The sequence below is a fragment of the Vulpes lagopus genome, chromosome 22 (assembly GCF_018345385.1).
Source record: "Vulpes lagopus strain Blue_001 chromosome 22, ASM1834538v1, whole genome shotgun sequence".
Classification (NCBI taxonomy): Eukaryota; Metazoa; Chordata; class Mammalia; order Carnivora; family Canidae; genus Vulpes; species Vulpes lagopus.
This window is the reverse complement of record NC_054845.1, coordinates 9995080-10019161: the sequence shown is the minus strand read 5'-3', so window position 1 is coordinate 10019161 and position 24082 is coordinate 9995080. Positions and strand designations below refer to the sequence as shown.

The 24082-nt window shown below is 40.0% G+C and overlaps 1 protein-coding gene and 1 long non-coding RNA gene across 2 annotated transcripts in view; one reads left to right on the top strand and one right to left on the bottom strand.

The window, feature by feature from the left end:
- Positions 1-11025: 11025 nt before the first annotated feature.
- Positions 11026-24082, bottom strand: part of LOC121480828 (aldehyde oxidase 2) — a 73479-nt gene continuing 60422 nt past the window's right edge. The window contains exon 30 of the mRNA XM_041737742.1: positions 11026-11376. Coding sequence (XP_041593676.1) covers positions 11347-11376 — 30 coding nt within the window. The 3' untranslated portion in view covers positions 11026-11346. The remainder of the gene's footprint in view (positions 11377-24082) is intronic.
- LOC121480737 lies at positions 11383-23817 on the top strand. The gene is made up of 4 exons (XR_005985093.1): positions 11383-12704; positions 19067-19220; positions 23185-23406; positions 23766-23817. It is a non-coding gene; the product is annotated as an uncharacterized LOC121480737 (long non-coding RNA).

The window sequence follows — 24082 nt, the reverse complement described above, 5'->3', positions numbered from 1 at the left end:
TCTTACTATTGATTACTCTTCCTCTTACCCCAAGGCTGTTTTTCTCACTTCTGAAGTTCTGTTAAGGATACAGTGTTTTACCAATAAAAATAAGAGCAACTTTCATGTGGCAGATACATGTATTCTGTATTCTTCTAAGCACTTCACCTTATTTAATCCTCAAAACTAACTTATGATCTAGGAACTATTATTTGCTCCATTTAATAGACTAAAAGGCTGAGGCATAGAGAGCTCAAGTAACTAACCCACGGTCACAGAAGTAGTAAATTGAAGAGCTTCATTTGAACTCAGGCAGTCTGGCTGCACCACTATAGCATGACTGCCTTGCCACCAAGATCTTATTTATCCATTCAACAAATAGTTATGGAACTAAAGACCACTAGAGGTACAGAGGTGACAAGTTAGACCGCTGACCTCACAAAGCTTATCATCTATATTTGTCACATTTCTCAATTCCATCACTTTTTTCCAGTATCATCTTCATCTAGACTTCTATTTCCCCTAAGTAACTGGGACTTTTGCAATGACTTCCTAACTGCTATCCCTTTCTCCACACTTCCAGAGTAACCTTCCCAAATGCAGCCTGAATCATTTTTCTTCACTGTTTAAATACCTTGGTTTGTATTCCAGATCACCCAGGGATAGTTTTGGCCAATGTCTCTCACCTTTACTTCCCGTCTCATTGGTAGTTCTTAATCTGTTATTGCCCTCCATTGTGGGGTGTATAGCAAGCAATTTTTGACTAAAAACTGTATTAAATTTAGCAAGTGATTTTCATTTTTAAAAAAGTTGTTTATTTATTTGTAGAAAGAGAGAATGGGGAAAGGGGCAGGGGGGAAGGAGAGAGAAAGTTCTCGAGCAGACTCCCTGTTGAGCATGGAACCTATGTGTGGCTTGATCCTAAGACCCTGAGATCATGACCTGAGTAGATATCAAGAGTCAAAACACCCAACCTACTGAGCCACCCAGGTGCCCCAGCAAGTGATTTTCTTTTAAAAATTAAAGCAGATTGAAGATTATCTCTTATAAGATCATTCTCACTTACTTACATTCTAATATGTGTTCCTAGAAGTGGTGGTGGTTGGGGATGGGGGTCATTGGGAATTGTATATGGCAGGCAGCCTATTTTATCTATGCTTTCAGGTGTGCCCAAGAGAGTAGATACCCTGGGTTTGCAAAGGAAATGGCTATAGACCATATTAGGGCAGGGGCTTGCAAAGGAAATGGCTATAGACCATATTAGGGCAGAAAAGGTTCTCCCATCATGGGAGAAACACCTGAACTCTATGCTTTAGTCAGACTGAGATGTCCTTCTCTTGTTTTTTACTGTCAAAATCCTATTTATTGTTTCAAGCCTTATCTCAAATATTACCCCTCCCTTAAGCTGTTCTTAGTCACTGAAGCCAATGTGAACACACTCCTTTTTCTGAACTTTGTATTTTCTTTCTGATATTTCATCTACTTTGTATTTACGATTGTCTTATCCTTTATCCTATACTGAAAATGTTGATGGCAAAGGCAATTTCTTACTCATTTTAGTGGTGCCTCCATGTATGGCAAGCAATATGTGTTACTAAGTATGGAATGATAAAGCTAGTACTTCCCATTGAGGAGAAAGAAGGGTGACAAGGAAGGTTGAGCTGATTTCTTATAGCAATGCTGGAATATAGACTTTAAAGGACGAATCTCGTCCCTGGCTGTTTTTGAGATTTTACTTGAGTCACTTAACCTCTCTGTAAAGTGAAAGTACTGATGCTTTACATGACAGCGAAGACCCTTCCTGGGGTTCCATATCTTTTTGTAGACTTGTTATTGGTATTCTCAAACTGACTGGAGTTTCCAACAATATACTACACGCCCCACCTGATAAACGCTGTACTAGTGTTAACAGTTTAAGGAGGTTACAGTGTTAATTTTAAAGTTAAGGAGCTTAAAGTTAATGAGCTTGAGAAGAGGGATAAATCAGATTTTTGAGGAAATGCCTCATAAGACAAGCCCACCTTAAATTGCCTTTTGTTTTGTTAGTGCTATACAGGACTTTGTTACTCAGACTTTCTGTGCTCAGTTAAGAATTCTGTAATGGCTAACCTTGCGAACTCCAGCATGTAAATAAAAAAGGATTTGGTAAAATATTAACAACATTCAAGGCAGTGTCTTATGATAAAAGTATTTTCGAAATTTTTTCCATCGTTGCTAGGCCAGTTTTGGTTCCCTATTTTTTATTTATCTATCAATCTATTGATTGATTGATTGATCCAGCTGTTTCTCCATCCATCTATTTGTAAGTAGGCTCTACACCAACATGGGGCTGGAACTCATGACCTTGAGATCAAGTCACATGCTCTATTGACTGAGCCAGCCAGGTGTCCCGGAGTTTCCTGCTTTAAATGAAGATTTATTTCATGAATGAAAATATCTCAGTAATCCCTCCTGGTAGTCTTTATAACACTGTGTAGGGTTGGTATTATTTTTTTCTGAAGCATTTGATATAATTTATCTGTGAAGCCATATAGGCTTGGGTTTTCCTCTCTGGGAAGATTTTTAATTAATAATTTAGTTCCTTTACTTGTTATAGATCTTTTCAGATTTTCTATTTCCTCATGAGTCTGCTTGGGTACTTTGTGTCTCTCTAGGAATTTGTTATTTTGTCTAAATTGTCTAATTTGTTAGCATACAATTAGTTGTTCATAATATTCTGTTATAACCCTCTTGATATCTGTAAAGTTAGTTGTGATGTCTTTTGTTTCATTCTTTGTTTGAAAATTTGTGTCTTCTCTTTTCTGAGTCAGAATAGCTAATAGTTTATCAGTTTGGTTGAAGTTTTCAAAGAAACAAAATCTTTTGGTTTTATTGATTTTTCTCTTTTGATTTTGTTTTTTATTTCCTTGATTTCCACAGGAGGTGCCACCAACCTCGTGTTCTTATTTGAAGTGTAACAGTTTTTCATGAATAGACACTTGTCAAGTTGTTGTTGGTCGTTGATTATTCTACAGTCTTGAAATGGTAGTTTTGGATAATTTTACCCGGTTTTATCACTGGTTTTGGAGAGAGGATTTGCTGACATCTTCATTCTGCCATTGTTGCAAGTTCCCCATAGTACTTTTGGATCTAAATTTTTGACCTACTTTGATGAAAGATGTGCAACATGTGAATTTGATATTACTTTTAACTTTGGTGGTGGAAATAGATAAGAGTTTCTTTTTGCAGGGCAAGTAACAATAGGTCTTTATTCCAAAAATTAGGAAGATGCCGAGAGGCTGTTTTAAAAAGAACATTGCTTTCCCTAAAAATTAGTGGGAAAAGTATTTATATTCCTATGCTTTGGATAGAAGATTGTAGCATATCTTATGAACCTGGCTTAAATATTGTATCATGTATATATATGTTTACACACATATATATACATACTCATATGTACATATGAATGTATGTATGTGTGTGTAGCTAGAAGTATTTTTACAGGCTCCACAAGATTTTTACAATGAAAAAGTGTTGAGGTGCAGTGAGCTTTCAAATAATTTCATTTTAGATGAAAATGCGTCGAATAGTTGCTACGTATCTCATATATACCATTAAAAAAATTTTTTTTAAAGTAATCTCTAAACCCAAGGTGGGACTCAAACTCAGGACTCTGAAATCAAGTTGCATGTTCTACTGACTGAGCTAACAGCCAGGCATACCTCATATATACAATTGCTTTCATTTCCTGTATAGAATGATTTTATTTATTTGGCTATTAAGAATATTTACTATTAAAAAAGAATATTTATTATTAGTAATATTTGTTAAAATCAAGATTATAAAAAAGCATTGCTAATTACCTGAACATTTTAATAAAATTTGGTAAACAAGTTATTCTTTTAAGATACTTATTTCTCCTCTTGAAACAGATTTTATTATTTAGATTTTTGAGGCTTAGAGATTCAAGAAACTTGGCATTCAATCTCTCTCTCCACATAGGAATGATGATAGGTTAAGGTTAAAACTCTTTGCTCCTGTCAAATATTTATTCAGAAAATAGTTTGAGGGAACTTGCCAAGTAAGTAATATTTTGGATGACCATAATAGCTACATTCTAAGTTATTAACATTCAAGGCATTTATTTAAAGGGAAACAAACAAGGTTACCTGTGATGGCATATAGTATAACTGTTAGTTATAGGATTATTTAGGAAGGGCTGTTTATTACTTATTGATTCTTATCTCTTAATATATTAAAATTCATTTAAAGAACAAGAAAATCTTGCTGATGATCTAAATCTAAACATCTCTGTTAGAAAATAATCTCTAATGTATGTTGAACTGTTGCCTGGCATATTTAGATGGCCACCTTTCTTTGCTTTCTTTTTATAAACCCAAATTTCATTTTTTAGGGGCCTATGTATGATATAAAGTTACTAGGCTAAAATGAGAAAGCAACTAAACTGAATAGAAATTAGTTGCTGCTTTATTATTGGTGTTAGTCATAGTAGTAATAGCAGCAGCAGCCACACTACTGGTAGCAAGAACTACTACTGTTACTATTGGTATGTACTACTGTTATGATTAGTCATAGAGTGGTCATTGTAGACCTTACATTTAGAGAAGATATTATTTACAAAATATTTTCATGGGCAGCCCGGGTGGCTCAGCGGTTTAGCGCTGCCTTCAGCCCAGGACATGATCCTGGAGACCTGGGATCAAGTCCCGAGTTGGGCTCCCTGCATGGAGCCTGCTTCTCCCTCTGCCTGTGTCTCTGCCTTTCTCCTGTGTGTCTTTCGTGAATAAATAAATAAAATCTTTAAAAACCGAAACCCCCTCCCCAAAAATACCAAAATATTTTCACGTGGATTTCAGAATTCTTCACATAAACTTTGTGAGGAAGTAGGGCTGTTTTGCTTTTAAAGGAAGCTAAATATAATTATTATTCTTCCAAAAAAAGCTTATGGACGACCTATGATGATCTAACGCCAACTTATCAGATGAGATACTCTTTTACTCATTGTGCATTTCTAAGCATATTTAACTTTTATCTATGCCCCAGATATAGTCAGTTTGTGTCATAGGTGTAGTTTACATTAGAAGAATCCAAATCATGAATCTGCACTTCAAAATTGGTTTCTTAAGCATTTCAAATGATTTTTTTTTTAAGATTTTTATTTAGAGTGTAGTATCTACTCATTATGAACCTAGCATGCAAGATGCTTGGCCTAGTGGAGGTCTGGTGGAAGCTGCAGATATTTACTCCAAGGGCCTGTCAGTTGCTGTATTTGACAGTATGTGACAATCTGATCAGTGCTGGAGACCACTGGAGATTATCACAGTATGACACCAGTGGACTGTCAGCATTTTAGAAAGGTCACTCTCGGTTGAAACAGCCATGGTGGGCTAAAAAGTAAAACCCTGTTGGATTTTACTTTATCTAATTCGATATACCCTCCTATAACCTGTGTTTTATATGCTTACTTTTCTTCTTCTTCCTCCTATAGATTTTTAAACTACACAGATTCTGGGAATTCCTGTTTGGGGTGGTATATCAGGATAGGGTAGGTGTGGGTATGGGAATTTTGGAAAAGCTTCTTAGCTGATTCTGACATGTCTACCTCTGCTTCCTCCAGGTGGAGGATGGAATGGCATGGGGAGAATGTCAGGGCTAGGGAGAGAGAGAGAGGACAGGGGCTTTGTTTTTTCTTTTTGTGTGTGTGTGTGTGTGGTTGGGGGGTTATTTTTGTGTATACATTCTATCACCTCAATTTTTATGGATTGTTGAGGAGAGATGATAGAATTTAAAATAATAAGCTTCAAACTGTGATTCATCTAGTCTTTCATTAAAAATATAAATAACCAAAAAAATTATATATATATATAAATAACCATTGGTCACAATGGTGTTTGAAAGGTCTAAGGGAGGAAAAAAAATCAAGTACTTAGCATTTTCAATGTACTAGTCTCTATAAGCCTTGGAGAACATTTATATTCCAGTAGTTTCCTGAGCACAAGGTACGAAGAGAACAGGTGGGAAAAGTTCTTACTGAAATGGATACAGGTTCTATTTCTGTTTTATTTGTTAAAAGAAGGAAGAAGTTTGTTCTTAGTTATATCCATTCTTAGTTATACATTTAATATTAATTACATTGGGTTATTTGTTTGAAGTTAAGATGAATTTTTTTTTTTAATACCAGTCCACCAAGAGAGATTTATTTACTCTCTTTGAGAAAGGCTATAGACTTTTCTTAAAAAGTAAACTCTATGCCCAACAGGGGGCTTGAACTCATGACCCAAGATCAAGAGTCAAATGCTTTACTGTTTGAGCCAGCCACTGTGCCCCAAGACAAAGTTCTTCATATCCTCTTCCTGGAATGTAATTGTCTACTGGTTACAAATTATATTTATTGTAGAATATGAAGTGTATTCATTTAAATTGTAAACTAACTGTTCAACAGATTACCATTGTATAAATGTGTAGGCTCTTCTGACTTTTGAAAAATCTCAAAGTCTTATGTCTGTAGATGCACATCAGCATGTAACTTTTAAAATATTAAACCATGACTATTATAATATATAGCAAGCAAGCATCAGATGTAGTCAATGAGAGAGCCAGGATGATAAAGCAAGTTTGAAGGAAGTAATAAGAAACTGATATGGAAAAAAAGAATGTCAGTGGCAGCTAGGTGGCTCAGTGGGTTGTCTGCCTCCCACACAGGTCATAGTCTTAGGGTCCTGGTATAGAGCCCTGTGTCAGGTTCCCTGCTCAGCGGGGAGTCTGCTTCTCCCTTTCCCTCTGCTCCTCCTCCCTGCTCATGCTCTCTCTGTCTCTCTCTCAAATAAATAAATAAAATCTTTAAAAAGAGGGCAGCCGGAGTGGCTCAGAGGTTTAGTGCCGCCTTCAGCCCCGGGTGTGATCCTGGAGATCCGGGATCGAGTCCCACGTTGGATTCCCAGCATGGAGCCTGCTTCTCCTTCTGCCTGTGTCTCTGCCTCTCTCTCTCTTTCTCTCTTCTCTCTCTCTCTCTCTCTCTCTCTGTGCCTCTCATAAATAAATAAATAAAATCTTTAAAAAAAATCTTTAAAAAGAAAAAAAGAATGTCAGAATAAGATAGTAAGATTGCACAATTAGACTAAGCCCCCTCCCCTCCCAATCAAAAGCCAAAACTAAAACAAAACTGGTTAAAGTCTACAGGGTGAAAAAAGTAAAACCTTCAGAGTTTTTTTTCAACTATACAGAAATCATTTGCAATTTATCAATCTTCTGCAAGTTAGTACCTGTACTAGCTTCCTATTGCTCATATAAAGAATTACCATAAACTAGAGAGCTTAAAATAACATAGCCTGGAGTTCATATGTCCAAAATGAGTTGCACTGGGTTAAAATCAAGGTGTGAGCAGGGCCATGTTCCTTCTGGAGACTCCAGGGGACAGTCCCTTTCATTGCCTTTTCCAGCTTCTAGAGACTGCCTACCGCAAGACCTAGCTTTTCAGAATTTTTTTTTTTTTTTGCTTTTCAGAATTTGAACCCTAATAAGCAGTGAATATATAAAGTTACATTTCCCTAGAATAGTATTGCCCAATATAAATTTCTGAGATGATGGTATGGTCTCTTCTGTGTTGTTCAGTGTGGTACCCATAAGTCACATGTAGCTATTGATGACTTGAAAGGTGGCTAGGGCAACTAAGGAAATTAATTTTTTATTTAATTTTTTTTAAAAGATTTTATTTATTTATTTATTCATGTGAGACACACATATAGAGGCAGAGACACAGGCAGAGGGAGAAGCAGGCTCCATGCAGGAAGCCCAACTTGGGACTTGATCCCGGGACTCTGGGATCACGCCCTAAGCTAAAGGGTCTTGCTCAACCGCTGAGCCACCCAGGCATCCCAATTTTTTATTTAAGTAATCAAAATTTAAATTTTAGTAGGTGCATGTGGCTAGTGGCCAGCATATTGACAGGGCAGCCCTAGAGCGTCAGAATACTCTGGAATGGGCTTATTAGATAGTGTTGGAATATGACATTGAAAGGTCACACAGAATTTTTCCCCCTTATTTCAGAGTGTTGGAAAGTTTTTCTTAAAATATACAAGTAAAATAAATAGTGACTCCAACAGATTAAAATCCAATAACAATATGGAGCCTGATTTCTTTGTCAAAGAACTATAGCTTCCTTCTTTTTACTTTTCTTAGCTCTCTTGGGTCATTGGTATCTGACACAGTATAGGTCTCACAAATACTTTGAATAGAGCACCTTCATTTACTCTTCCTTAATCAAACATGTGAAAGTATCAGTTTGAGACAGACCCTGTGGTAAAATACAGTTCCTGCCATCAGTCAGTGGGCCTATAGGCAGATAGATAGTGTGATAGAAGAACCAGGTACAATAGGGGTGTAAAGGAGGAAGGGTCACTTCTACCCAAAACTGTATCTGTTAGCTTCAGCTAGAAGGCTTATTGGCATAGTGGGTTGAGTAGTGTTCCCTTGAAATTCATGTTTACCTGGAACCTCAGAATGTGACTTCATTTGGAAATAGAGTCTTTGCTGATGTAATTAAGTTAGGACGAGGTCACACTGGATTCAGGTGGGCCCTAAATCCAAATACTGGTGTTTTTATAAGAGAAAAAAGAGGAGGATTTGGATCCAGACATACAGGGAAGAAGGCCATGTGGTGATAGAGGCTGTGTGGAGTGATGTAGCAATAAGCCAAGAAATGCCACAGAATGCTAGAAGTCAACAGAAGAGGCAAGGAAGTGTTCCTCCCTGGTATGGCCCAGCTAACAGCGTGATTTTGGACTTCTAGCCTCCAGAACTCTGAGAGAATAAATATTTAAGCCATCCAATGTGTGGGAATTTGTTTTGGCAGCTCTAGGAAACTAATAAAACTGGGGAGAAATTGGTTAGCTGATGGAAGCAAGTCTTGAGACGCATGGGGCCAGAGGCCCCTCTGAGGACCTGGTAGCAGAGCTCGTGGACTTGCTTTCCACAGCTGGGCCTTCCAGGCACTCTAATCCTGTGGCCTTTGAACCTCACGTAACTTACTCAAGAGTCTCACTCTCAGGAGAGACTCTGACTCAGCTTATCCTGTCCTTTCCCAGCAGCCCTCCTGAAACACATGGAGAAACAGGAAACACAGGAGGGCAGGAAACTTCCCAAAGGAAAAGACGTTGAGCAGATGAAAACAACTGACTACCCACAAATGATAGGACAGCCCTTTGGGGAAGAAGAAACTGTCCTGTTGAATGCTACTCTTTTACCCAGTGAGAGTAGGTGGTTATAGATGTTGAGAAAGATTATCCAGGCAGCTATGGGCAGAATGGTTTGGAGGAAGACCAGTTAGACAGCTGGTGATATCACTGAAATCTGAAGGGAGTGTGGGAATGTCCTGCTGTGGTGGCGATGCCAAGGAAAGAACATTCTTGTTTTGTGCTCAGTGATATCTTAGTATCAATTCATTCAAGGCTGTGTAGGGAGACTGAGAGAATGCCTTTATTTTCTGTCTCCAGCTATTTCTGCTTATTTTTTGAAAAAGATTTATTTATTAGAGAGAGAGAGCACATGAGCACTCAAGCAGGGAGCAGGGAGAGGGAGAAGCAGGCTCCCCACTTGATCCCAGGACCCTGAGATCATGACCTGAGCTGAAGGCAGATGCTTAACTGACTGAGCCACCCAGGCACCCCAAAACAAGTTTCTTATATTCACGTTGGATGGCACAGTTGAGAATTTCATTTTCGAGAGCCAAACCTTTTTTTTAAAGTTACTTTCAACTTATTTTGCCCTGGCTACTCCCACTAAGTTCCCCAGCTCTTCTGTTCACGTGCGCAGAAGTCTTGCATAATGTTTTGTCCTGCCTGTGACCCTTCTGTTCTCCTTTCTCTTTGTGCCTATGGCCTAGTGGAGTCTCCAAAGTCAGTGGACAGGCCTGTGGACAGCTGTACCCCAGTCCCTTCAGCCAGATGCGCTCACTGCCTCCAGTGACCTACAGCCTCTGCCAGGTGGCACTGCCAGCTGAACCTCTGCCTCCTCTCACAGTCACCCAGGGCTCTCTGGTCAGCCCTACCTCCCTCCTTCACTTCTGGAGTCTGAGGACAGTGGCTGGATGACTTTATCATGCAGAATCTGACTAACAGAGTGTCAGTTTACATCCTGACTTCCTGGTCAAATAAGGCCCAATTCATATTCTGGTTTCTCCTCCTCTAAAGGCCTCCAAAACTCAGATTGATGCAATATGGTGGAGGGCAGCCCTGGTGGTACAGTGGCTTAGCACTGACTGCAGCCTGGGGTGTGATCCTGGAGACCCAGGATCAAGTCCCACATCGGGCTCCCTGCATGGAGCCTGCTTCTCTCTCTGCCTGTCTCTGCCTCTCTTTTGCTCTCTCTGAATAAGTAAATAAATAAATCTTTAAAAAAATATGGTGGATCCCACAGGTTTTATTGTTTTATTATTTTTTATTTTTATTTATTTTTTTAAAAAAGGTTTTTATTTATTTGAAAGAGAGAGTGCGGAGTGAGAGAGAGAGCATGAGCAGAGGGAGGGGCAGGGGGAGAGGGAGAAGCAGACTCCCTGCTGAGCAGGGAGCCAGATGCTGGAGTCTGGGGGGACCCGGAGTTAATGGCCTGAGCTGAAGGCAGCCGCTTAACTGACTGAGCCACCAAAACAAGCGCCCCAGGCGCCCCAGATCCCACAGGTTTTAAACTATGACATTGGGATGATTACAATTTAGAATTATTTTGCTCTGTGGTACCTCTTCAATATTGGGAAACTGAGCAGTGAAGTATTTCTGAAACTGATACTAGATTGGATATTTTTTACAGATAAAAACATTAAAGGGTTTTATGACAGTACATTGAAAATGTTTTTACGTTGCCTTTTATCTCCAAATTCCAAAAGAATGTTAACCAGTTGAATAGCTGATCTACATGAGTAAAATACCACTCCTCCTTTGCTGTCAAATGCACATGTACAGACCCATAGCTAATCTACAGGAGGAACAAAACCAAACCTTGCAGAACTCTTGTGGTGTCCCTACCTGTGGCCACTGAATCAAACACACCCATGAGAAAAGTAATCACCATTTATTCGCTGAGAAGTGTCTTTCATTTGAGAATTGTAACTTGCAGTACTACGAGTTAGATTGGATGGACACAGAAAGAAAAAATTTGCTTTTAGAGCAATATTTATGTGATATCTTCAGAAACAAATCAAAGTTAAACTTGGCTACTGTGGATATTGCAGTGTTTGTCTGGTGGCCTCTAGCCTAGAAAGTCTAAGTAAATAATTTGTAAATAATGATTCATCTTTAACCTAATCAGACTTGAATAATGTTTCTAAAATTTGTGTCACAACACAACAGTATAAGAATATTAGTTTGGATTAGCAAATCATCTTTTCACTTGTGAAAAACTGGAAACCTGGAAAAAAGAAAAGAGAATAATATTTAATATTTAATTTTAATATTTCATATTTAACAACTTTTGCATGTAAGGAAAACAATAGTTGAAAAATTGGATTGGTAAGCTTTATGGATATGAATAAATACATTTATTTTACTTTTATTATTTTTTAAGATTTTATTTATTTATTTGAGAGATCCAGTATGGGAGAGCGCAAGCAGTGGGAGGGGCAGAGGGAGAGGGAGAAGCCAGTTCCCCACTGAGCAGGGAACCCAAGGTAGGACTTGATTCCAGGACCCCAAGATCATGATCTGAGCTGAAGGTAGATATTTAACCGACTGAGCCACCCAGGTTCCTAAATATGTACAATTAGGTACATATCTTCCTTGGCCTCCATATCTTCATTTATAAAATAAATATGAAGCTGGATGAGGTCAGAAATTTTCACACATTTTTAGCAGAGGTTTAAAATGTTATGGGAACACACACATACATGATTTTGTATATATATATATACAAATTTAATAAGGTATAAATTTAATAAGGTATAAATTTAATAAGGTATAAAAATTTAATAAGGTATAAATTTAATAAGGTTGATGTTTGACACTTCCTTATAAAGCAAATATAGGAGAACAACGATGCTACTTTGAAGAAAGCAGAACTCTCTGCAAGTGTAGGTAAGGGATGACAGTTAAAGACTCAATGCAATTGATATCTGAATTTTTAAAAATTGCACAGCATGGAGATCCTTCTGACACATAAATAGCTGTAAGCAGTAAAGTAGCAAAAGAGTTTTTTTGGTTTGGTTTTGATTTTTATTTTTTAAATTTCTCTTACACCCTGAGGATGGTCTTTATTTTGAAGTTTGTACAAAAACACGACAACTCAGTTCATTCACTGGTGGTCTCCAATTTGTTAAAGTTTGGCATTTAACTTATCCGAGTGTGTGTGTGTGTGTGTGTGTGTGTGTATGTGTGTGCGTAGCTTTCCTTTATGGAGTACTAGTGTCAGGCACAATGCCGTTCAGTTTACGGCATTAGAGTGAATTTGTCATCATATCCACATTTAATTTTAATACTTGGAAGGAGAGAGAATAATTAAAGAGGTAGGTGGTCTGCCCTCTATAATTGGGTGTATGTTTTTAAATTACCATTTTATAATAATTTAAAAAACAATTTTAAATGTTGACTATTTTGATTTTTGTTGTTATTGTGAAAGGAAAAACAAACCTCATCGATTATGTAATCTGATTTAGCAAAACTATCAATGTGAGTTCTTACATTGAAGCAGGAGAGCTAGGTTCTCTCCGGGAGTTGAAGGATGAATCTCGTGGACACAGGAGAGTGAGTAAAGCGTTAGAAATTTTTAAGCAAAGATAGAGAGAAAGTCTCAGAAGTGAGAGGGATCCCGGCAGGGTTGCCACTGAGGGCTTGTAGGGTTGGTCTTTTACTGAGAACGTAATCAGGGAGTCTATGGCCTTGAGATTTCTTGAGCTGTCTTGAGTGAATGACATATAGTTGTTTTTGGGTCTGGTGAGTCTCTGTGATTCCTTTGTAGCTGTCAAAGGAAGATACTCCCTAACATTTGGAGCCAGGGGGCCAGATTTACTTCCTTGTCTCTGTTTTTGTTGCTTTAGCTCTGTTTCCTTGGGATCTATGGGAGCCTGACTCTGGGCCTTTCCCTTATCTTTCCCTGCCTAGCCCCATGGGTCCCTAACTCAATGTGACAAAGCACAATGAAATTAAACATATATCTGTTAATATGCATAGGTTGTTCTAGACGTTTAATTGGAAAATTAGAGTTTGATGAAAAAAATTTTTTCTCTGAATTTGTGATGTAGTTCTCTTCTGCTTTCATTTTTTTTAATGTTGCCTAGTAAGTGTGCAGAAAACCAGTTTAATTTTCTAACAGTGAAAATATGTTTCTTTTTATCAGCATATATTTCCCAGGCAGTTTTGGTGGCCCTTCTCCAAAGCCTTGGATGCTCTATGTTTTGTATTACGCTGTACTACAAAACTGTAGCAGTCAAACCCAACAAATACAACTAGACATCGCTTTTAAATAGCACAATTAATTACAAATGTGGGAACAATAGATTTTAATTTGGTGTTTTACACTCAAGATATAAGTGGTTCTCAAATAAATCAGAAATAGGATCTTTAAAATATCTTAATTCAAGCTTTCTCATTTTAAATTTTATTTTAAGTTAAAGAGACAGTCTGGGGCACCTGGCTGGCTCAGTTGATGGAGCATGTGACTCTTGATCTCAGGGTTGTGAGTTTGAGTCCCATGTTGGGTATAAAGATTACTTAAAAATAAAATCTTTAAAAAAGAAAAGAGAAGAAAATGAAAAGAAAAACCTCAATGTTTTTCTGAGATAAATACCCTGACTTTCCTTGTCAGCATCCAAACCCATGCATGTTTAGTGTTAAAAAATTAAAATGTTGGATAATATTTAAAAATGAAACTGGAGGGGCTTCTGGGTGGCTCAGATGGTTAAGTGTCTGACTTTGACTCAGGTCATGATCCCAGGATTCTGAGATGGAGCCCCGCAGTGGGTATTCTGCTCCACAGGGAACCTGCTTCTTCCTCTCCCCCCATTCCTTCTCTCTCTCTCTTTCTCTCTCGCTCACTCTCTCAAATAAATAAATAAATAAATAAATAAATAATCTTAAGAAAAATGAAACTAGATTTATAAATTTGTACAATCCTAAATTTCCTTAGAACACAATTTGAAAGCTACTGGACTGGCTGATTTTTTTTTTCCTGAGTAATTATCTTCTTAATTATCTTAAGCTTAATGATCTTACCTTTTAAGAAATGATAGCAATATTATACTATAGGGATAGACCAAGGTTTAAATGTCCTCGGGTCATCTCTTGGGATCTAAGAAAGAAAGCAAATCAAATAATGTCATAATGCCATTACAGCATCTCATCAGAAAAACTATATCGAGTCTGTAGGTTTTGAAAAATTTTCTGGCAGAGGAGGCAGGATTTTCCTGAGGAATGGGACAGTACTATTCCTCTCGTGACAACTCTGAAGAGACAGTGATTCAGTGTTGTGATCTCTGCTACACTTAAATGTTGCTTAAGAGGGCACTTTGATTAGGTAGCTATCTTTTTTGCTTCCCAGATGTGAATTCCAAAGAGAATGATATATCTTATTTGAGAGAGAGAGAGAGAATGCAAAAGCAGAGGTGGCGGAGAGAGGCAGAGGGAGAAACAGACTCCCTGCTGAACAGGAATTGAAGTGGGATTCGATCCCAGGACCCTGAGATCATGACCTGAGCCCAAGGCAGATGCTTAACCAACTGCACCACCCAGGCACCCCCGAGAATGATCGATATTATGAAAATGTTGTGATAGTAGGAAGGGGAGAGTGGTTAGGCTGAGAGTTGTTTGCTTTGGAGCCTACAGACTTGGTCTCCTCTGCAGTGATCTAAGAACAGCCCCTTTACACCTTTAGCCAAATAAGTTGTGTGGAACAGTGTCCTTGCTAATTAGCCCCAGGTTCATTCTATTATCCTGGACTACATGCCCTAAGAATTTGACTTGTTTATCCATCTCCCTTGTGCTCCTCAATTCCTGAGTCCTTTGCTGGGAATTCTCTCCCTTTGGTCTGGTAGAAAGCAGATATTCCCTCTCTGCTGTTGTCCTGTTTTTGCTTGAAGACTTGACTTTTAGTTACAAAAGTGTTAAAAACAAAAACAAACTTTCCATAAGTAATGGAAAGTTCTAAAGATCCCCCAAAACTTTTCTCGTAATATTTTTTTTTTCACAGAAATACAAAAAGAAGACAAGGAACCAAAGCAAACAAAATAACCCAATTTCTAACCTGTTATCTTTACAAATCCTGTTCTGTTTGCTCTTAATCTGTATTGAAATGTAAATGGGGGGCCTTTCCGTATTCTCTACTTAACTGGGGCTCCAGGAGTTGTTCGCAATCTTATTTAGAATCAGCCAGTTGCACCTGGGCTGGGCAAGACCGGAACAAAGCGCCTCAGTCTAGTCTGAGGTGGTTTCAGGTCAGCTCCCTTGCTAAAGGGAATGGAATTTTTAGTCTTTTCCAGAACCTGCTTCCAATTCTCTTTACCAGACCTGGGCTCCCAGGGTGCCCCTCTGCCTTGGAACACAGACTAATAGTCATTCCTGGCCTTCTTAAATCTTACCAACTCCCCACCCAGCTCTTAGAGTGAGGATATAACTTTTTTTTTTTTTTTTTGGTCTCAAAGGCCCCATCTCTGGGATTTGAGGTGCTCTTCATTGGCTTTTGGTGATCTTCCCTTTATCTTCTTTGCTTGGTGCCATCATTCCTTTCCTTCTCCATTCTATTCCTCCCTGTTGGTTCTCAATAATTAAGACAATATTCACTATGACTGTCAAGACCAATTCTGCTTTTCATTAACTTGCAGCTTCGACAACAGGTAGTGGCCATGAATGCAGGACTCTTTATCATCATCATTGTGCAGTAAAGGATTCAGTCAGCAGGCCTGAGTTGTCCAAACCTTGCACACTTCAAAGAAAGTTTTAGCCCCAGACCAGCTCCTGGGAGGTAACACCAAAGCCTCTGAAATCCCATAAGATAAGATGTCTTTGTTTACCTGGGGCCTGAGCCACGTGGTATCATTTGATTTCTGGAAGGTCTGGACACTGAGTAGCTAAGGTCAGATGCAGACAGCTTATGCCTACTTGACTGATCTCTAATAAAAACCCTGGATACCAAGGCTCAGGTAAGCTTTCCTGGTTGGCAATACCTTGTAGATTTTCTCAAACATCATTGCTGGGAGAATTAGGCATTATCTATGTGACTCCACTGGGAGAGGACAACTGGAAGCTTGTGCCTGGTCTGTCCTGGACCCTGCCCTATGTTCCTTTGCTCATGTTCACCTGTGTCTTTTCACTGTAATAAACCATAACCACAAGTATACCTGCTTTTCTGAGTTTTGTGAATCCATCTGACAAACCATTAAGTCTGAAGGTGGTTTGTGGACTTCTGACTCTATCATCTTTATTATCATCGCCACCATCATCCTCATTATCGGTGTGTATTGACCACTTACTATGTGTGACAACTGCGAAATGCTTTTCATGAGTTATCTTAATCCTTACAACAGCGCCATACAATAATTAGAATTATACTTTCCACATACCTCTCCCCTCATTTTATAGATAAGGAAACCCAATGATCAGAGAAGTGACATAAATCACCAAAGGTAGAGCTAGGATTCTAACCCCCCATCTTTCTGACTCCAGGGTCTGTGTCTTGACCACTAAGCTAAAATAGTACATTGTAACTCTGCTCCATTGCCAATTAAAGGCTACTTTTTTCCTGTTTCGTATTCTGCATTGCTTGCTCCCCTCTCTTCATCTGAGGAATGCCTCCGGCATCGTCCTGTTCCTTTTTAGATGCTATTCCTACCTCTCTTCTTCCCCCTGCTTCTCTCAACTAAAGGGGTTGCCTTCCAGAGACCAGGTAGGAGAGCTCTTAGATACAAAAATATACACTCAGTAACAGTGTCAGATAATCCCCCTTCAGTGGTAAGAAAGGCCGCTGAGTGAAGTGTCACCAAGCATTGCAGGGAACAGATTCAGTCCCTGCACCCTGGGACAGGCATGTTCAGCACGGAACCAGTTTCAAGCCTGTGAGAGTGCCAGAAAAGGCTCTTCCAAGACAGCGTGAGAGGCAGGGAGGGGAAGAATGTGATGAAGAATGAGAGAGCGTGTGCCTGGCTGAGTGTGCGTGCACCTGCACGCGTGTAAGTGTTTGTGTGTCTGCGCATCTCACAGGACAGAGTGGCAGACAGCATTCTGAGGAAGGCACCATGGGAGCCTCCACTCCGAGTCATCTCCTGAGTCGTGCAGATTGTGTCCGTGCTCCAGTTCTGGGAGCTCAGGGGGCCGAGGTGGGCCTGTGCTGCTTTTAAGGCCTACTTTGCCACGTATCTGTGGCTTAGCTTTCAGCAGAACAGGATGCAGAATGCGTGTTTCTACACGTTACTGGGGTAGGTTCCAACACCATAAAGAAAGAGAATGCAGTCGTACATCTCCCTCTGCTTCGAGCAATGCAAGGAGGTGCACAGGATATGCGGTTGAGAACTAGAGTTTGGGGGCAAACCCGCTGACAGTCGTGTAGGTAAACTGGGCTGCTCAGAGCACAGGAAATGTCCCTGTGTCTCTCCTTCATCTGGCAGGAAGGGCTCCTTTTACTGAATTAAACAGGTGGCACTTTAAATGCTGCCAACTCTCACTGAGTCTGGGCGTCTAGAAATGCAAAAAGAAGCAGGAAGGGAAAAAGAAAGACGGGGGCTGCAAGGTGCTAGTGATGCAGGGGGAAGAGAGTAGGTGGGAGGAGGCTGGCTGAGGGTTTGCCCAGCGGGGAAGGTGAAAGCCTTCAGCAGGTAGACCTCCGCCAACTGTACAGAACAACAGGGAAGGGCAGGCATGGGCGCTGGAACTGGGCACTGGTCTAGCAGTAAAGGACTGTCCCCCACGGAGTTGTTCTGAAGTCAGGCTTCAGCCTAACACAGGACACAACCACTTGTGATTGCAAGTATTCCTTATGAGTCAGCATCATGAAGCTTCCCTTTCAAAATGTGGTGTGAACTGAAACCTGTTTACATACTTGTTTCTAAGCCGAATGTCTGGTTTTAGCTTCCAGGAGATGGAAACTGAATCTGCTCATTGGCTTTATGTGGCCTCCCACGGTGGCAGCCCCCACATACATACTTCCTTCCTTCCTTCCTTCCTTCCTTCCTTCCTTCCTTCCTTCCTTCTTTCCTTCCTTCCTTTCTTTTTTAAAGATTTTATTTATCTATTCATGAGAGACACAGAGAGAGGCAGAGACCTAGGCAGAGGGAGAAGCAGGCTCCCCGCTGAGCAGGGAGCCTGATGCGGGACTCAATCCCAGGACACTGGGATCACGACCTGAGCCAAAGGCAGACACTCAACCACTGAACCACCCAGGTGCCCCCCACACCACATTTCTGAAGTTACTTCAATAAATACTTTTTTGGGGATCCCTGGGTGGGGCAGCGGTTTGGCGCCTGCCTTTGGCCCAGGGCGCGATCCTGGAGACCCGGGATCGAATCCCACGTCGGGCTCCCGGTGCATGGAGCCTGCTTCTCCCTCTGCCTATGTCTCTACCTCTCTCTCTTTCTGTCTGTGACTATCATAAATAAATAAAATTAAAAAAAAATAAATACTTTTTTGCTGCTAGTGATAACGAGGGTTTTGATTTGTCCTACTGCCAAATTCTCCAAGGCAGGATTTTAAAAAATTTTAAGGCTGTGGAACTCTTTGTGTCTCTGAATCCTAAAGATTTTTTTTTTTTTATGAAATCGTTGTTGCTAAGGAAAAGTTCTTTTTTTAAAATTATTTATTTATTTATGATAGTCACACAGAGAGAGAGAGAGAGAGGCGGAGACATAGGCAGAGGGAGAAGCAGGCTCCATGCACCAGGAGCCCAACGTGGGATTCGATCCCAGGTCTCCAGGATCGCGCCCTGGGTTAAAGGCAGGCGCTAAGCCGCTGTGCCACCCAGGGATCCCTGCTAAAGAAAAGTTCTAGCTTGAAAGTATTAATTAGGTATTTTCTCTATATCTTTAAGATAAATTTTCTTTTTTTTCCCTTGTGGAATTTTAAAATGACTATATAAAACACATTTTCTGAAAAACACATTTTTCTTTCTCCCATCACCAAAAAAGGAATATGTAGAGATGACGTTTCTGGCCAGGTCTGGCTGGGCCAGGCTGCTCTGCTGGGCTCAGAGCAAACTACCACCAGCAACACTGTTCTGACCAGGAGTTAACCACCTAGGAAAGGGCCCATGGATAAAAACAATCAACAACTCTGATCAAGGTAACCATAGCCATAGATGTAAACAGTCTTTGATATAGTAAATGATTGATCAAATAGAATGATATAGTAAATGTTCAAATAGAATTTTTGTTGTTGTTGTTGCTTTTTTGTTGAAACGGGAAACTAATTATCTGTGAAAATGAGGTTTATTAGTTTTAAGATTTTTTTTTTTTTCCAGCCCTTAGCAAGTCAACTTGATTTAATGTGGAAATTCTTTTCAAGCCCGTTGGGAGAGGCCTATTTTGAAGAAAGTCATTAATAGTTACGGGTATTTGGTGGAAACTTCACTTTAATATTTACAGAGTGACTTGTATTTACACAATATTTTTACATGTGTTATTTTATTTGATTCCAAATGAAAAGTAGTGAGGGTTTGGCCATCATTTCTGTTTAAAAATTGATATAGGTAAGCTGTTATTTACCTTATGGTTATAAGGAGGTTATTAAAACAGGAGGTTTTAGACTTTCCAATGCTCATGTTCTAGCACACAGATCCTTTGAACCTCTTGGCTTCTTACATGTCCGAACAAATTGTGTTTTGACAACAGAATTCAAAGGCCAAATACTAAGAGCGTTAATATCTATTTCTCAAAAAAAGTTTGGTTTTTGCATAGTAAGAGTGTTATATGCCATTGTGAATCATTACATATAGTTGACTCTTGAACAACATGGGGGCTGACTCCCCACCATGAAGTTGAAAATCCACTTAAAATTTTGACTCCCCCAAAACTTAAATACTAATAGCTTACTGTTGACTGAAATGAACTATGTCACTGATAAAATAGTTGATTAACAAATATGTGTTATATACTATATTCTGATTATAAAGTAAGAGAAGAGAAAATATTATAAAGAAAATCTTAAAGAAGAGAAAACACATTTACAGTGTGTACTGCAATAAATTTGGGTATAAGTGGACCTGTACAGATCAAGCCCCTGTTGTTCAAGGGTTGACTGAATTTTGATTAAAATACCATATTGTAGTTTGATTAAATGTAAATCTGATACAGGCTCAGATTTGTTCTAAGGTGCTTTAAAGAGACTGGTCTGTGTGAGAAGCCAGGCTATGAGAACTTTAGGAGGCCTGCTGTGTGAACAAATCATAATTTCTAAAGAACTCAAGATGTAGACTTGGATTGTTGCAAGGGAAGCTGGATTATTCAGGTTTTACCCTCCTGATCTGAAGATAAGTGGTATGGCCACTTGTATGGTATCTCTTGTGTGAGTTGGATGTTTAACTGACTGAGCCACCCAGGCACCCATTTTTATTTATTCTATCTCTATGCCAGGAAGAACAACAACTGTAGCCTTTTAGTTACAAGTTTTTTCTACCACTATTACAGACTTAAAAGGTAAGGCCATTTCGAGGGCTGCTTGGTCCCATGCTACTTTCAATCTAATGAAACTGCCTCAGGACCTTTGCATTAACTATTCTTTTAAACATTTTAAAAATTAAAAAAACATTTTAAAAAAGATTTTATTTATTCATTAGAGAGAGCAAGTATGACGGGGGGGAGCAGCAGGACCCTGGGATCATGACCAAGCAGAGGATTAACCAACTGAGCCACCAGGTCAGTTAAGCCTGTTCACAGTATTTATCACAGTGTTCATTACTGAAATTGTATTGTGTGTTTGTTTACTTGTTTACTGTCTGGTTTCTCCAGAATGTAAGCTCCATACAGGCAGTGACTGACTGGCTCACTATTTCTTTAGTTCCCCAGCACTGCCTGGAGCAAGGAAAAATGAGTGAATGATGAGAGCATGATGAATGAGCAAAGCTGGGGCCAAATCTATGACCTCTTTGACTTTAAGAAAAGGTTAAGGCTAAGTTAGAAAAATTTTGTTCTACTGATGTACAGGCATAACCCAGAGTCAGCTAAGCACTTATAATTCACACTAATTGTCTTTCTCCCCTGCTGCACTGTAAACAACTTGAGAGCAATTCTCATGAGTCTGGTTTACCAGTGTACTCCTGATACCTCAAAATATGCAAAAAGGAAAGTAGTGAATTAATTTCTTGAATTTGATTAAAAATATGAAAGGTTGGGGCACCTGGGTGGCTTAGTTGCTTAAGTGTCTGCCTTTGACTCAGGTCCTGATCCCAGCATCCTGGGATTGAGCCCCACATTGGTCTCCCTGCTCAGTGGGGAACCTGCTTCTCCCTCTCCTCTCCACTTGTGCTCTCTCAGTCACTATCTCTTTCTCTCTCAAATAAAAGAATTAAAAAAATATGAAAGGTGAGTAGGGATTAGCCTAGGAAAAGGAAGAAGATGGTTCCAAGCAGAAGGCAGAGCTTGGTGGAGGCCTCTGTCCTTGATACGAGAAGCAGAAGGCGGCAAGTGTTCAGAGAGAGGGCAGGGTAGGGTATCACGCATGGCTGCACAAGTGGGTGAGGCTGGCCACGCTGGGCTCCGCAGGTTATAGGCTCGGTGGGGCAAGTTAAAAAGTTATATCTTTATCCTAAGAGCAACGGGCACCTTGCCACCTTGAGTGCACGCTAGAGTGACATGATCATATTTGTCACACCACAAATACGTGGCTGCACTGGGGTAGAGGGAAACCAGTGAGGGGGCTGCGTGGACCCAGGCAGGAGAGATGGAAGGATAGGGTCTCTAGAAAGTGAGCCCCGCAAAGGGAGTCCCTGCTCTCTGTGTTTCATCCACTTCTGAGTTCCCGGCTCCCAGAACAATGCCTGGCACCTGCTTTGTGGTACAATATGGATCACAGAGTATTGCCATGTCCTGTGACAGGAAGTGGCAGAAGAATCTGTTCTGTGTCTTTGTTAAACCAAGAGTCAGGACTTCCTCCTTTCTGCTTCCCCTGGGAGGCCCCGCTCAAGGCTGGCTGCTGGTTATCTTCTTGCTGTCTATAGGTCAAAACAGAGAAACTCTTGAATCTTTCCCTGAAGTCTTGTTAAGAATTTGAAGAAGTCCATACTCTCATCATGAAGTCACTCCCAGGGACGCCCAGGTGGCCCAGTGGTTGAGCATCTGTCTTTGGTCCGAGGCGTGATCCTGGAGACCCGGGATCCAGTCCCGTGTCAGGCTCCTGCTCCTCCCTCTGCCTGTGTCTCTGCCCCCTCCCCCGTGTGTGTGTGTGTGTCTCTCGTAAATAAATAAAATCTTTAAAAAAAAAATCACTCCCAATTATACTGTTCAAATCTTTTTAGGCATTCATGTCAGGGATATCTCAATTTTGGAAAATGAGTATGTATATAAGGTACATTGTACATATAAATAATTATGAATTAAAAGTTGATTACAAGTGTGTGTGTGTGTATATATATACACACACATATATATGTATGTATATATATATAAATACGAATTTTTTATGGTTATTTCTGGTTAGTGGGATTAGTTGATTTTAACATTCATCTTATTCTTTGTGACATTTTCTTACTTTTCCATAATGGACGTGAGTTTCTTTTTTCTTTCTTTCTTTCTTTCTTTCTTTCTTTCTTTCTTTCTTTCTTTCTTTCATTCAAGATTTTATTTATTTATTCATGAGAGATACAGATAGAGGCAGAGACACAGGCAGAGGGAGAAGCAGGCTCCATATAGGGAGCCCGATGCGGGACTTGATCCCGGGACTCCAGGATCATGCCCTGGGCCGAAGGCAGGCGCCAAACCGCTGAGCCACCCAGGGATCCCCAATGTGTTACTTTCATGAAGATAAAAAAATAATACATGTTACTCAAATGAGGTTTATCATAACAAATCTAGATTATAACATAAGATGCTATTTTAGAAAATGTGTGGTTACTCTCACATTGGCCCTGAGCACTTGATTGATGGGTATACAAATTAGTAGATGATTTATATCTGTGAAGACATATTAAATTAGTCTTATCAAGAAACTATTGGACTTATGGCCCCTTCCCACGGACAATGTACCTGGCGGGCTGAGTCCCAAATGGTAGATCAAATCCAAGTGGCTCACCTCTTACCATTGCATGTGACAGAGTGACTTTGCCAGGTAACCCAACTATTAAAAATGGCCCAAAGACTTGGAAATGAAGGAGTTCGCTTTTTGGGAGCCAGGCCATTTGAAGACCAACAAAGTCCAGTGTGGACAAGAAAGGAAGATTAGAACCTGTTGCTGTGTTTGTGGTTTTGCTGATCTGCCCCATTTTGGGAAAGGATATTTATTACTGAAAAAGACAACTGAGAATATTTTTCGAAAGGTAGGGATTGCTTACGCGTTGGGGTAGAGACCATGTGAACCTGCAGTTACCGTGTGATCATTGCTCCTGGGAGGGGGTGGACATGGCTCTCTAGGCCCAAGTCAGCTCAGGGAAGGGGTCCCTGAAGTAGAAGTAGAAGTGCTGCTTCCCGGACTGTGGCCAGCTGAGCAGGACTGGCCTGAGGCAGGTGATTGTAACCCTTCTGTGGATAGTGCAGTTAGGTGAGGGACTGGATCACGTAAGGGAAGGAAATGTGTAATTATGATGCTTCCTGTTAAGCAGTATTCCCAAATCCTGGGTCCCATTATTCTTTCACTCTATGGCTGGATGTTTTTTTTTTTTTTTTTTTTAAATGATAGTGACAGAGAGAGAGAGAGAGAGAGAGAGAAAGGCAGAGACATAAGCAGAGGGAGAAGCAGGCTCCATGCACCGGGAGCCCGATGTGGGACTCGATCCCCGGTCTCCAGGATCGCGCCCTGGGCCAAAGGCAGGCACCAAACCGCTGCGCCACCCAGGGATCCCCTAGCTGGATGTTTTGAAGAGGTCAGTTAAGTATTTAAGCTTCTTGTAAAATAGTTATGAAAACACAAATTTCTTTTAAGAGGTAGAAAATAAATTATTTTCTCTCTAAGAGGGCATATACTAAACTGAAGCCAGACAAGTCTGGGTTTGAATC